This window comes from Theropithecus gelada, chromosome 10 (assembly GCF_003255815.1).
Source record: "Theropithecus gelada isolate Dixy chromosome 10, Tgel_1.0, whole genome shotgun sequence".
NCBI classification, from domain to species: Eukaryota; Metazoa; Chordata; class Mammalia; order Primates; family Cercopithecidae; genus Theropithecus; species Theropithecus gelada.
Genome location: NC_037678.1, coordinates 7,250,302 through 7,262,526, shown reverse-complemented (window position 1 = coordinate 7,262,526; position 12,225 = coordinate 7,250,302). Strand labels below are relative to the sequence as shown.

Genomic DNA, 12,225 nt, shown 5'->3' with positions numbered 1-12,225 from the left:
CATCATCACCATCATCATCATCATTATCATCACCATCATCACCATCACCATCATCACCATCACCATCACCATCATCATCACCATCATCATCATCATTATCATCACCATCATCACCATCACCATCATCACCATCACCATCACCATCACCATCATCATCATCATTACCACCACCATCACCATCATCACCATCACCATCACCATCATCACCATCACCGTCGTCATTATCATCATTATCATTATCATCACCGTCATCACCATCATCACCATCATCATTATTATCATTATCATCATCACCATCATCACCGTCATCATTATCATCATCACCATCATCACTGTCATCATTATCATCATCACCATCATATCACCTGTTCTCACTAGCTGTCAAAGTGGTTTCAGGCTCAAATGAGACTATGAATGGTGAAGACCTTTGAAAATCACTCCGTTCTGCATATCTGAGGTGATAGTTATGGTGCAGCATAGTCCTTGCTCTCCAGGAGCTTGTGGTCTGGTGGGACTGCATGAGCTGGAAATTCCTGATAACAGATTTAGGGTAGTTTGGGTCATTAATCAGTGTCTGTTGAGTTGCTGTGTTAACAGTATGAGAACAATTGTTAGGAACCAAGAGGAGGGCACCATTTGGTTTGGGGCTCCCTAAACCCTCAGTCAGTGAGTGTTGGCATGGATTCTGGAGGCCTGTGTGGACCCTGTCCTGCTAACACTCTGGTTTTCTCATCCCTGGGGACCCATCTACGGTCATCAATTTGAATCAAGGCAGCCTGCCAGAGTGCTCACATATATACCTCACACTGCCAACACATAAACACGGAGAACCATCAGATCCCTGCTGGCTTCCCTGGGAGGACTACGGAGAGACATCCAGGGGTTTTGAAATCTGAAGGGGCACCATGTGCAGCGCTGGCCTGAGGGAGCTGGGAAACCATCCAGATGTTCACGTCCTTGGTTTACAGATGGAAAAATGGAGGCCTGCGGGGGCAGGGTCTTTCTTGGGTGGGGACTAGAGCCCAGGTTTGGTAGACCTGTTACTCCATACTGTGTTTCTGCCAGTGGTTATTCCTATCTGTGGCTCTCTGTTCTGAGAAGAGGACATGGACAGTCTCTATTAAGGTCAGCATAGGGGTTAAAGCATTGACTTTGGTGCCAGATGGCTTGGGTTCAAATCCTGCCCATGTAGCCTGGGCATGTTATTTAACCTCCATTTGTTTATCTATAAAATAGGCATAATGTTACTACTTATTTCATACAGATAGTGTGAGAATTAAATGAGTTAATGTATTTAAAGCCTTTGAACATAGCCTGGCATATAGGATGCTGTATATAAGCACTAGCTGCCCTTTCTGTGATGATGACGATGACGACGACGACGATGATGATGATGGTGATGGTGATGGTGATGATGATGATGATGGTGATGATGGTGATGATGGTGATGGTGATGGTGGTGATGGTGGTGATGGTGGTGATGGTGGTGATGATGATGATGGTGATGATGGTGATGATGGTGGTGATGATGGTGATGATGGTGATGATGATGGTGATGATGGTGATGATGGTGATGATGGTGATGGTGATGATGGTGATGGTGATGATGGTGATGATAATGATGATGATGATGGTGATGATGGTGATGGTGATGGTGATGATGATGGTGATGGTGACAGTGATGATGGTGATAATGTAATGATGGTGATGGTGATGGTGGTGGTGGTGGTGGTGATGGTGGTGGTGATGATGATGGTGATGATGGTGATGGTGATGGTGGTGATGATGATGGTGACGATGGTGATGGTGATGGTGATGATAGTGATGGTGATGGTGATGATGGTGATGGTGATGATGGTGATGATGATGATGGTGATGGTGATGATAGTGATGGTGATGATGATGATGATGGTGATAATGTTGATGATGATAATGAGAGGACCATGGTGATGACCCTGCCATCTGTATATGGAGCACACACTGTGGAATGAGTGCCTACTGTGTATTGGATGCCAGCCCCCAGTGCACTATACTGTGGCTCACTCAATCTTCAGGATGACCTGTGATGGGGAGTATTTTTGGCCCTCACAACCAAAGGAGAAACTAAGGCTCAGTGAGGGCAAATCACCACCCAAATGTTCACATGAAAGGTGGGCTGCAACCCAGGCTCCCCTTGAAGAGACCAGCCTTGAATCTGCTCTCCTGTCTCTCATTGTGCAGAGTCAAGATGACACCAGGGCCAGAACGAGCCCTTCTACAGACCCCACACTCCACACTCCCCTCTGTGTTTATCTTAGAGGTTGCTCATCTAATGTGAAGTCCAGTCTGGGCAAAGGAGAGCGAACTAAGACTAAACGTTTTCTGTAGACCTACGCTAGTGCCAGGCCCTGCCCCATGAGCTGGGAACATGGCTACAAATGTAAAAGGCCCTTTCTAATTGAGGAGCTCACTGAGAGCTCCTGGGTGCATGGCCTGAGTTTGACAGCTTCGGTATGGTGACCCCTACAGCAAGCTTATGGTGGGCCCTCAATAAATGAGCTCACAGTTCTGTGGGGGACCAAGACAAGTGATTATGACCGAGTCAGAAGTGTGATGATGGAGGGAAGCCCAGAAGCCTCTGGGAGCAGCGTAGGTAACTAATGCAGTCTAGCATGCATGTGTGTGCATGGGTAAGTGCATGTATAAGCGGTGGTATCAGAGGCTTCCTGGAGGAGGCAAATCTAAAGAATGATTAGCCTTCAGATTTAGACAGGATGCAGAAAGAAGGTAAGGAGCTCCAGGCAGGCAGGAAATCTGAGCTGGGGCTCACAAACGTAGAGCAACCCAGTGTGTGTGCACGTGTGTGTGTCTGTGTGTATGTGTGCATGCCAGGATAGAGGTGTTTCAGGATGTGAAGGGTGGAGGCCCAAATTTGGCTAGAGAGATAGGGAGACCCCTGGCAGTTCCTGCAGCACATTCGCAAGCCTCCTCTTGTCTCATTTTCATACCCAGCAGGACAAAACAATTTCCTTTTCTAGCAGGTGAGAACATGAAGCCTACAGAGCCAGTGAGCAACAGAGCTGGGCTTGGGGCAAGAGTCTGACTCCTAACTCAGGGGTCAAGCAGAGTGGGGAGTTAAAGCTGAACTCCGAAAAATTTTAGGGAAACAGGTAAGGCCTCCGGGGCAGGGGACAGCAGGAGAGGACCTAAGGAGGAGCTGGGCTGGGGGACGAAGAGGCCAGGTCAATGGCTTATACCAGCAGAGATGGAGGGTCAACCATGGCCCTGCCTTGCCAGGACACTGGGTCTACGGGGCAGAATAGAGGATCAGAAAGCGGTCACACACAGCCTCACATGTACCACTCAAACCAGGGAGCTAACCTCTGGCCCTGACAGCAGCCAGGCCAGCCGCCCCACCAGGCTTCTCACTCATGGCCTCCTCTGTGTGCCTCCAGCCTGGCCTCCTTCCAGAGATCTGTGGGTAGGCGCCAGCTCCCCCCTTTGGGTTCTGGGGCCCTGAGCGTGCCAGGAATATGACCCAGCCAGGCATGATCCAGGGCGATGTCATCTGCCCAGCACTCAGCCTTAAATAAATGCTCAACAAATGCGAAGGATAAACACCACCAGCATCCCAGGGAGGCGTGGCTGCATCGCCCACAAAACTCTAGCCTTGTAAACGCCTTATACAGAAAGAACAGGGACCTATCCTGTGCTCACATGTCATTTTCCTAATACAAATATCAAACTTGGAAAAATTCAGCTGGCAGGGTCCAGGGAGAAGAAAACTAGCTGCCACAGTCATTGAGTGGGAGCTGCAAGACCTGGATTTCAGTCCTTGTCATGTCACTGTGAACATGGGAATCTTGCAAAAGATGCTTCTCCTGTCTGAGCCTCAGTTTTCCTCATTTATACGACGGGTGCAGACAGGGAAGATGGGGATCAGTGACCCCATCCGGGGGTGTGTCTGTTTCGGAGAGAGCTATTTCCAGCTCCCAGATGCCCAGTCCTGCTCCAGACCCATGGGGTGAGGATGGCCATGCAGACCCTCATGGACAAAAGCTCCAAAGGTTCCAATGGGCTTGGAGAGTCCTGGCACCAAACGCAGCCAGAGCTGCTCTTTTCTCTCTTTCAGCCTGCTGGGGAGGCAGTTTCTAATGCCAGGAGGTCTAACCAGCACCCCAGGTGCAGGGCAGAAAGGCTGGATAGACAGACAGATGGTACAAATCCACCAGTGTCTGTCCAAGCACTGGAACTTGAGACAGAGACCTACAGGGTGGTTTTGAACTTGACGTTAGGGACCTTGGAGGTCAGGGGGTAAGCCCAGGTCTTTGCACTCCAGCCCCATATAGCCAGTCAAGGACAGATGCACAAATACATCATTCAATACTTCATCTTAATTTCTTTTTCTTTTCTTTTTTTTTTATTTTTTTGAGACAGAGTCTTTCTCTGTTGCCCAAGCTGGAGTGCAGTGGCGCCATCTCAGTTTACTACAACCTCCGCCTCTCCGGTTCAAGTGATTCTCCTGCCTCAGCTTCATGAGTAGCTGAGATTACAGGCACACGCCACCACGCCCGGCTAACTTTTTTTGTATTTGTTGTATTTTTAGTAGAGACGGGGTTTTGCCATGTTGGCCAGGCTGGTCTCAAACTCTTGACCTCAGATAATCTACCTGCCTCGGCCTCCCAAAGTGCTGGGATTACAGATCTGAGCCACCGCACCCAGCCAATTTCTTAAAAAAAAAACGAAAAGTTTCAAGCCCAGTTGAGAATCAGGCACCCCATGACTCTAACTCCACCCTTCCAGGGAAACAGCCGGCATTCCCAAAAAGTTCACTGCCTCCCTCCTGAGGCTGAGAGAAGCCTGTGCTGTCAGCAACCATGACTGTCAGCAACCATGACGGTGGTGCTGGAGGCTCAGCCCCAGCTGGTGATGAATGGGGCAGGCATCGGCCACCTACAGCAGCCCTGGCAGCTTCAGGGTCTGGCCAGGAGGGCCGGGCTGGACTCACCTTCACACTGCCTGCCTTCCCCCTTGTAGCCTGGCTTGCAGAGGCATTTGTAGGACTTGGGCGTGTTCTGACAGATGGCATCGATGTGGCAGTCATCCGTGCCCTCTGAGCACTCATCCACGTCGACTGATCCTGTGGGTAGGGGTGTAGGGGGAACAACAGGTAAGCTGTGGCCCCGCGGCAGGTGGCTGATGGTGTGGGGCAGGGGAGCTCTTGCCTCTGCCTGTCCATTGGTCAGTGGGCTCATTGGCAATAACAGCTGTCACAGGACAATCTGGTGTGACAAGTGGCAACTGGTAGCATCTTTTGCACAGCCACTCTGTGGCAGGGACAATGCTATCGATACACTTGGCCTTATTTATTGTCGCAATGATCCCATTGAGCTATCGTTCCGCTAAAAAGATGAGAAAACTGAGGCTTAAGGAGACAGTGAGGAAGAACCTCCTCCTCCATCTGTCCTACTCCCCCAGCAAGCATCGCTCCAACCTTCCCCCACTCTCCTCACTCTATCCCCCCACAGGCATCACTCCAACCCTCCCCCACTCTCCTCACTCTATCCCCCCACAGGCATCGCTCCAACCCTCCCCCACTCTCCTCACTCTATCCCCCCACAGGCATCGCTCCAATCCTCCCCCACTCTCCTCATTCTAGAATTTAGAGCCAGAAAGGTCCTTGGAGGAGTTTAAATCCAGCCCCTTTGGGTTCCAGATGGGGACACCAAGGCCATGCTAGGAGGCTCCTGCAGGTCACCTGAACGTGGGATCCCACCCTGCCGCTAGCCTGTGGAAAAATGGGATTCATCATCTGGCTTCCACACCCCCACACCAAAGTGTCTGGTGGCAGAACCACACCCTCAACTGGGCTAACCTGAGCCCATCCATGGTTCTGACTCCCACCATGGTCCTCCCTCCTCGGAAATCCACACGTGAACCTGGTTTTCATATCCCAACTTCTAAATGCAAGTTCAGTCTACGCTTTGAGGGCTCCCGACACTCTCCACCTACCACCCCCAACACATATACACCTTCAGTCTGGAACAGCTGTTGGGGCAAATCAAGCAAAATAGATTCTGCAGGCCGGGCGCGGTGGCTCAAGCCTGTAATCCCAGCACTTTGGGAGGCCGAGACGGGTGGATCACGAGGTCAGGAGATCGAGACCATCCTGGCTAACACGGTGAAACCCCGTCTCTACTAAAAAATACAAAAAACTAGCCGGGCGAGGTGGCGGGCGCCTGTAGTCCCAACTACTCGGGAGGCTGAGGCAGAAGAATGGCGTAAACCCGGGAGGCGGAGCTTGCAGTGAGCTGAGATCCGGCCACTGCACTCCAGCCTGTGGGACAGAGTGAGACTCCGTCTCAAAAAAACAAAACAAAACAAAACAAAAAAAAATAGATTCTGCATATCCATTCCATCTACACACCCCAAGCCTCTCTCCCTGTCTCTTTTACACACACACACACACACACAAACACAAACACACAGTTCAAGCAGGCAGGGGACCTGCCTCTTGTCGGGCACAGTTCAGCACAGTCAGAGCTGAAGCTATAATCCAGGTTAATTCCTCAGGTTATAGATGAGGAAACCGAGGCCCGGTGAGGTCACATCTGCTATGGGTCAGTAGCTCACTGGGACAGAGAGTGGACTCCGACACAGAATGAGCTTTCCTACGTGCCATGTGACTTCTAGCTAGCAATGCATGAAATTCAGACAGATGACAGACAGACAGAAGGACCCAGGAGTGCAGCAGCACAAAGAACTCTCAGCAGCTGCCATGAGGGCAGTGCCCCAGGGCTAAGCTCAGAATCTCCCCATCTCGTCATGCCTCTGGCCTCACCTTAGATTGCTGGGTCCCCAAGTGTGTCCACTCTAAATTTCTCCCCTGCATAATATCTGGGTTTGAAATCTGCCAGTGGGCTATGAGATCCATGCCCTCCAGGGCTCCTCCTTCTTTGCCCTAGCCCCCAAGTCTCCTGCCCACCCCTGAAGGAAGAGAGGCATCAAAAAGAAACACAACAGCATAACCCCCCTGCACACACACACACGTGCACACATGCGCACACATATGGCAGGTGGCATTGCTTTTCAGGGGGGCTACATCTGCTCAGGTGGGCGGCCTGTCCTAGACAGCTGCCCAGGGGAAGAGTGGAAAGGGGACCAGGAGGCAGGGACTGGAGGGGGCCAGCAACTGGATGGCTGGGCCAGCAGGAACATCCATGAGAGCCTTCTGGGGAAGTGGCAACGGAGGGACGCTGTGCAGCACTGGCAGTGCCTCTAAGGCAGGGACCCAGGGGCCAGAGAGGGCCCATCTCCAGGCTTCTATTCGGGAGGACTGGGGACACTTCTGAAACAGGACCAGCAGAGGCAGTGGGCCACAGGTATGGCTCTTCCCACTTCCCAGGGGCCAGTGTGTAGGAATGAGGGGCGGGAGCCCCTTGTGCCCTCACCGCCAATCTCCCACCTAGACAGGTGTCTTCATTGGGATGGAAATGTATGGATGTTGATGAGGGGTGGGTGGAGCTATCTCTCAACACATCTTTCAACACTTGGGTGTCCTTGGTGTGGAGTATGGGGAGAGGACATGGGAGTTTGAGAAGAGAGGGTGAGAAGCCACTTGTCCCCACCGGTCCTCTGCCATGCTCCCGTTCCTGTCTGGGCTGGAGACTCCCCTGCAAGGCGACCCAGCCCTCCCAGCACAGGCTGCTCCCTTTGACTCTGGTTTGCTTATGCTGGGGACAGGCTGTTGGCGTTTCACAGTCACAGGGCTTCCACGGAGAGGCTCAGGGAGGAGACAGAATCAGATACAGAAAGACACGAGGAGGAACACAGGCAGAGATAGGCACCCCCAGGAACAGTCACTCAGAGGTGAGGGACCCCAAAGCTTGGGAGAGACACCCACGGACACAAGGGGGATGGGGCAGCAGGGTTGGGCTTCCAGGAGGGGTGTTGCTGTGGAAGAGTCTCACGGGCCCAGCATCCTCACTCGGGGCATGCGGGACCACCAGGAATAGACCCTACGCCACCCAAACCAGACCTCAGGGAGCCGGGAAGGACATACAGGACCCTTCCCCTGCCTCCCCCTCCAAGCAGAGCACCGGAGGAGCGTCTCTGATGACACGGGGGAGAGAATGTGACTCCAGCTTTTCGGGAAGCCCCTGAAGACAGCCTGAGAGCAGGAGGGGAAGGGGTGGGAGGGTGGGGGGGTCCCCGTGAAACCCACGGGCCTGGGCCTGTGGCCGCCGGGTCTCCCCCTCCCCTTCCTGGGTCTGCTCCACCGACGTCCGGACTCTCCTCTTGTGTCTGTCCCTGCGTCTCCTCTGCCTTCCTTCCTTCTGTCTCTCCTCCCCGTCCTGTCAGACGGTCCCTCTTCCGCGGCTTTCCAGGCATCTCCGTCCCTCTCTCTTTCCCGGTCTCCCTCTCACCGCTCCACCAACCCCGTTTTTCTCCAGTGTCCATCTGTCCCCCATCTCCTCTTCTCTCTCCCTTATCAACAGTGGGACCGTCCCTCTTGATTCCTCCTGGTCCACGGGCCTCCTCCTCCTTCCCCGGGCCGTGCGGGCCTCCTCTCTACCCTTCCGCATCTGTCTTTTCTCCGGGCTTCCTTTTGTCTGCTCCCTCAGCGCAGCCTCTTCTGTCCGTCTGTCCCGCACCTCCCGCCCCGTCCCGGTCTCTCGGTCCGACCCTTTCCCCTTCCACCTCCTGGCGTGTCCCCCTTCGCCCGCCCCGCCCCGCGTCCCCTCTCCCGGGAAAAGCGCCCCTCTGCGCTCGGGGTCCCGCCCCTCCCTGGTCCGCACGCGGGGCCCCCGGGAACCGCCGCCTTTCTTCCTCGCTCCCGCGCTCGCGCTTCCCCTCCCGGGGCCCCGGCCCACCCGCCCCTGCTGCGGCCCCTCCGGGCTCAGGAGCCCCGGCCGCCCGGGCTGCGAGAGGGGGCGCCCCGCGCCGGCCCCAGAAGTTACTTTGCAAAGAGGCGGGGGGCGCGGGGCCGCACGGGGCGAGCTCGGGATGCGCAGGGAAGAAGCCCTCCGGGACCGCGCCTCGGCCGCCCGCGCCCCCCGCCCCCCACCTCGGTCGGGGGCTTACCTGGGAGCCCGCTGCCCCCCGCCAGCCGCCCGCGCGTGCCCAGGGCCAGCAGCACGCACAAGTGCCAGCGCAAGGCCGCCGCGCCCATGCTCAATGCGGGCCCCGCTGGGCGTGCGGGCGTGCGGGGCGCGGGGACCCGACCGACCGGCCGCTCCCGCAGGCGCTGCTAGCTGCTCACAGCTCCGCCACGGCTCGGGCTCCTGAGCAGCCCAGCCGGCCCGGCTGATGAGCTGACAGCGCGCGCTCATTGGCCCGTGGCGTGGGGGGGCGGGGCGTCGCCCACGGCCGGCCAATGGGCGCCGGCCGCCGGCCCTTCGGGGGAGGGCGGGCGCGGGCGTCGTTGGGGGGCCCTTCCTTGGGGCGGGCGGCAGGTGGGGGGTGGGGGCCTGGCCGGCTTGCTGGCTAGGCTGCGGGCGCGGGGTCTCGGCCAGGCTGGGGCTGCTCCGAGGCTGCGCCCTCCCCTGCCCTCGGCGTCCCGGCCCCTGCCGTCGAGCCCGCCATCCCTCCAGGCCCGGCGGCAGCCTCGGGGGCGGGGATCCTGCGAGCCGGAGGTCCCGCGAGGTCGCCCGCCACCCGTGTGCAGTGAAACGCGCTAGCGCGCAGAGCAGACTCGCCTGCGCCGCCGTTCGCTGGACGTTTCCTGAGCACCTACTGGGGGCTGAGCGCCGCGAGGCAGCAGCGAGCGAACCGGGCGGGGAAACCTCGTAAAGATCGCTTGAAAATTGACGTTCAAAACAAACGAACTTTTTAGCACTCGTCAAAGGACAGTGGCTCGTCAGTGTGCTTGTCACGGGGCGGCCGCAGGACCCGCGTCTGGAACGGGGCGCCCGGGGCGGACAATGCCCCTTGGCGGTCGGTGCCGCGCGAGGCCCCGCACGGGGCTGACCTCGGCCCGGGAAGTTCGCTGACCGGAATGCGAGGCCGGGGCCTCTCCCAGTGACAGACCCGGCGGGGCCAGGAGGAGGGGCGGGGCGGGCATCCCGGTCCGAAGACCCGGGAACTGCTCTGGCCTGGCCTGGGGTCTACACCTGACGCCTGGCGAGGGTCGGCCTCGGGTCTGGTCCCACCCCGCCTAGGAGGGAGGGGCGGCTGGAAATAAATGGCCCCTCTCAGCTCCAGGCAGGACGCTTTAAGGGAAGAAAGTTCAGCAAACCCCAAGGCCCATCTCCTTGACAACCACCAATAAGAGCTCCTTTTTTCTTCTGCTCTCCAGGCCCGACTCAAAGACAACTCTTTTCTCTTTTTTTGTCCACTCTGCCTGCACCAGTTTGAGCCCCTCCACACCAGCTCCCCTTCCTGCCCTCAACACACACACACGCGCACACACACACACACCGTCACACATGCAGACACATGCTCTCACATGCAATCACTCAGATACAGCCTCACACACTCACATCCTCCAGCACACACACAGGCACACATGCTTCTTCACTCCCTCATCCGACCTGCTGTAGATGAGCTCCTCAGCCCTGGAAGGTTAAATCTGCATCCAGCCAGCTCTCACTCACTATCTGACTTCACATCAGCTTGTGGCACGGGCCTGGTGGCCGAGGCAAGGGGTCCCCTACATGGGGATTGGGGGTGTAGGGGGTCCAGAGAGGCCCAAAGAAGAAGGAAGCACTGCGCGAAGAAAGCACTGTGCGTTGTCTCCTCTGAGCCCCCACCCCATTGCTCCAGACATTTCAGTCTGTATGGCAGGCAGCTCCTGACTGCTGATTTAATTTGGGAGATGCTGTTGACAGGCTTTATTTTGTCCCCGTCAATTGTGTAGCTTTGAGTTTCTGCAGGGGGTGGGGAGTTCCCTCAGAACCACAGATTATCTTGTGCATTGGGCAACAGGGCAAGCAGTGTGAGGTGGTGGAGGAGGTCCTTCCAGGGGGCTCTGACCTACTTGAAACAATGCCCTTTAACGCACCTGGTCATTACGGCCCCCCCCCCCGCCCTGGCCAGGTGCCCCTCAAGCTTGATGGCAGCAGGAGAACCTTCTTCCAGGCTCTGTCCCCACAAATCAAGGCAGGAATGGAGGCAGGTTATGCTGGGACCCCTCAGCCCAGAGGTAGCTCTCCCTTGTACCAAGTTGTAGTCCCCAGCCGGCCCCCAAGTGATTGCTCAGGTGAAGTTTGCGGGTGAATCAACACCCTCTAAGGTGTGCAGACAGAGGGAAAGTGGTTCCTTCCAGGTGGCTGTCGTCTATGTGGAGGAGTCAGTGGGCAGAGGAAGGAAATGGAGAGAAGATACACCTGTAAGCCCCTCACAGGTGAAGGAAAGGAGGTGGCCTGTGGGGCAGAGAAAGAGGAGGTCACTTCTGCCGCAGGGCACCATCAGGGAGGCCTCTTAGGGCAGGTGACCTGGGCTGGACACAGAACATAAAGAGGAGATTTGCCTAATGGATGAGAAGAACAAATAGAGAATCTGCCAAGGTCCATGAGAGAAGGTGAGGACTGAATAAGTGAGCCAGAAAATGTTCTGGAAGCATCTTGAAAACTGCAGAGCACTGTATGCACGTGATAGTGATGTGCTGGAGGGCTGCGTGCAGAAACAGATGAGTCTCTTTTGGACTGGGGTGGGCTGGCAGGTGGGAACCCACAGCCAGGCCTCCAGCACAGGATGACTTGGAGCCTCCGGACACCAAGCTGGAATAGTGGAGGCCGAAGGCTGAATTGCGCAGTGACTTTGGCGGGGAGCATGCTATGGCTCCTGTCACCTCCAAATGACCTATGAGCTCTCTGTGTGGCAAACAAAGCACCGCTTACCCCTCTGGGATATAAGGGATGACTCAGCTTTATGTTCTCTCATCTTTCTAACAGTCCCCAGCCTCACCAAACTGCTGCAAAGGGAGCCCCACAGCTGTCCTATTTTTTCACACCCCAGAGCCTGCACCCTTTCCCCTGCCAGGAGCACCCTTGGTTTCCCTTCTTCACAGGGCCCACCCCTCCTCTTCTGCCCATACCCTGACCACTGCCTCCAACTGGATGTGGGGCCTCCTCTGGGCTCCCACAGTCCCCTGGAGTTACTTCATCAGAGCCCAGCTCGCTCTGGGTTTCACCTCTGTCTCCTCCTAGAATGGGGGTTCTTGAGGGTAGGGCTTGCAGCTGATCTTTATCTGAGACCACAGCTCCTAGTTGGGGCATAATAAATTATTGCGAAATGAATGAATGA

At 55.9% G+C, this 12,225-nt stretch overlaps 1 protein-coding gene across 2 annotated transcripts in view; it reads right to left on the bottom strand.

The window, feature by feature from the left end:
* Positions 1-9,278, bottom strand: part of SCUBE1 (signal peptide, CUB domain and EGF like domain containing 1) — a 141,862-nt gene extending 132,584 nt beyond the window's left edge. For both annotated transcript variants that reach the window (XM_025399327.1, XM_025399328.1), the window contains exons 1-2: positions 9,064-9,278; positions 4,988-5,119 (exon numbers count right to left, since the gene is read on the bottom strand). In XM_025399327.1, coding sequence (XP_025255112.1) covers positions 4,988-5,119; positions 9,064-9,151 — 220 coding nt within the window. In that variant the 5' untranslated portion in view covers positions 9,152-9,278. The remainder of the gene's footprint in view (positions 1-4,987; positions 5,120-9,063) is intronic.
* Positions 9,279-12,225: the final 2,947 nt, after the last annotated feature.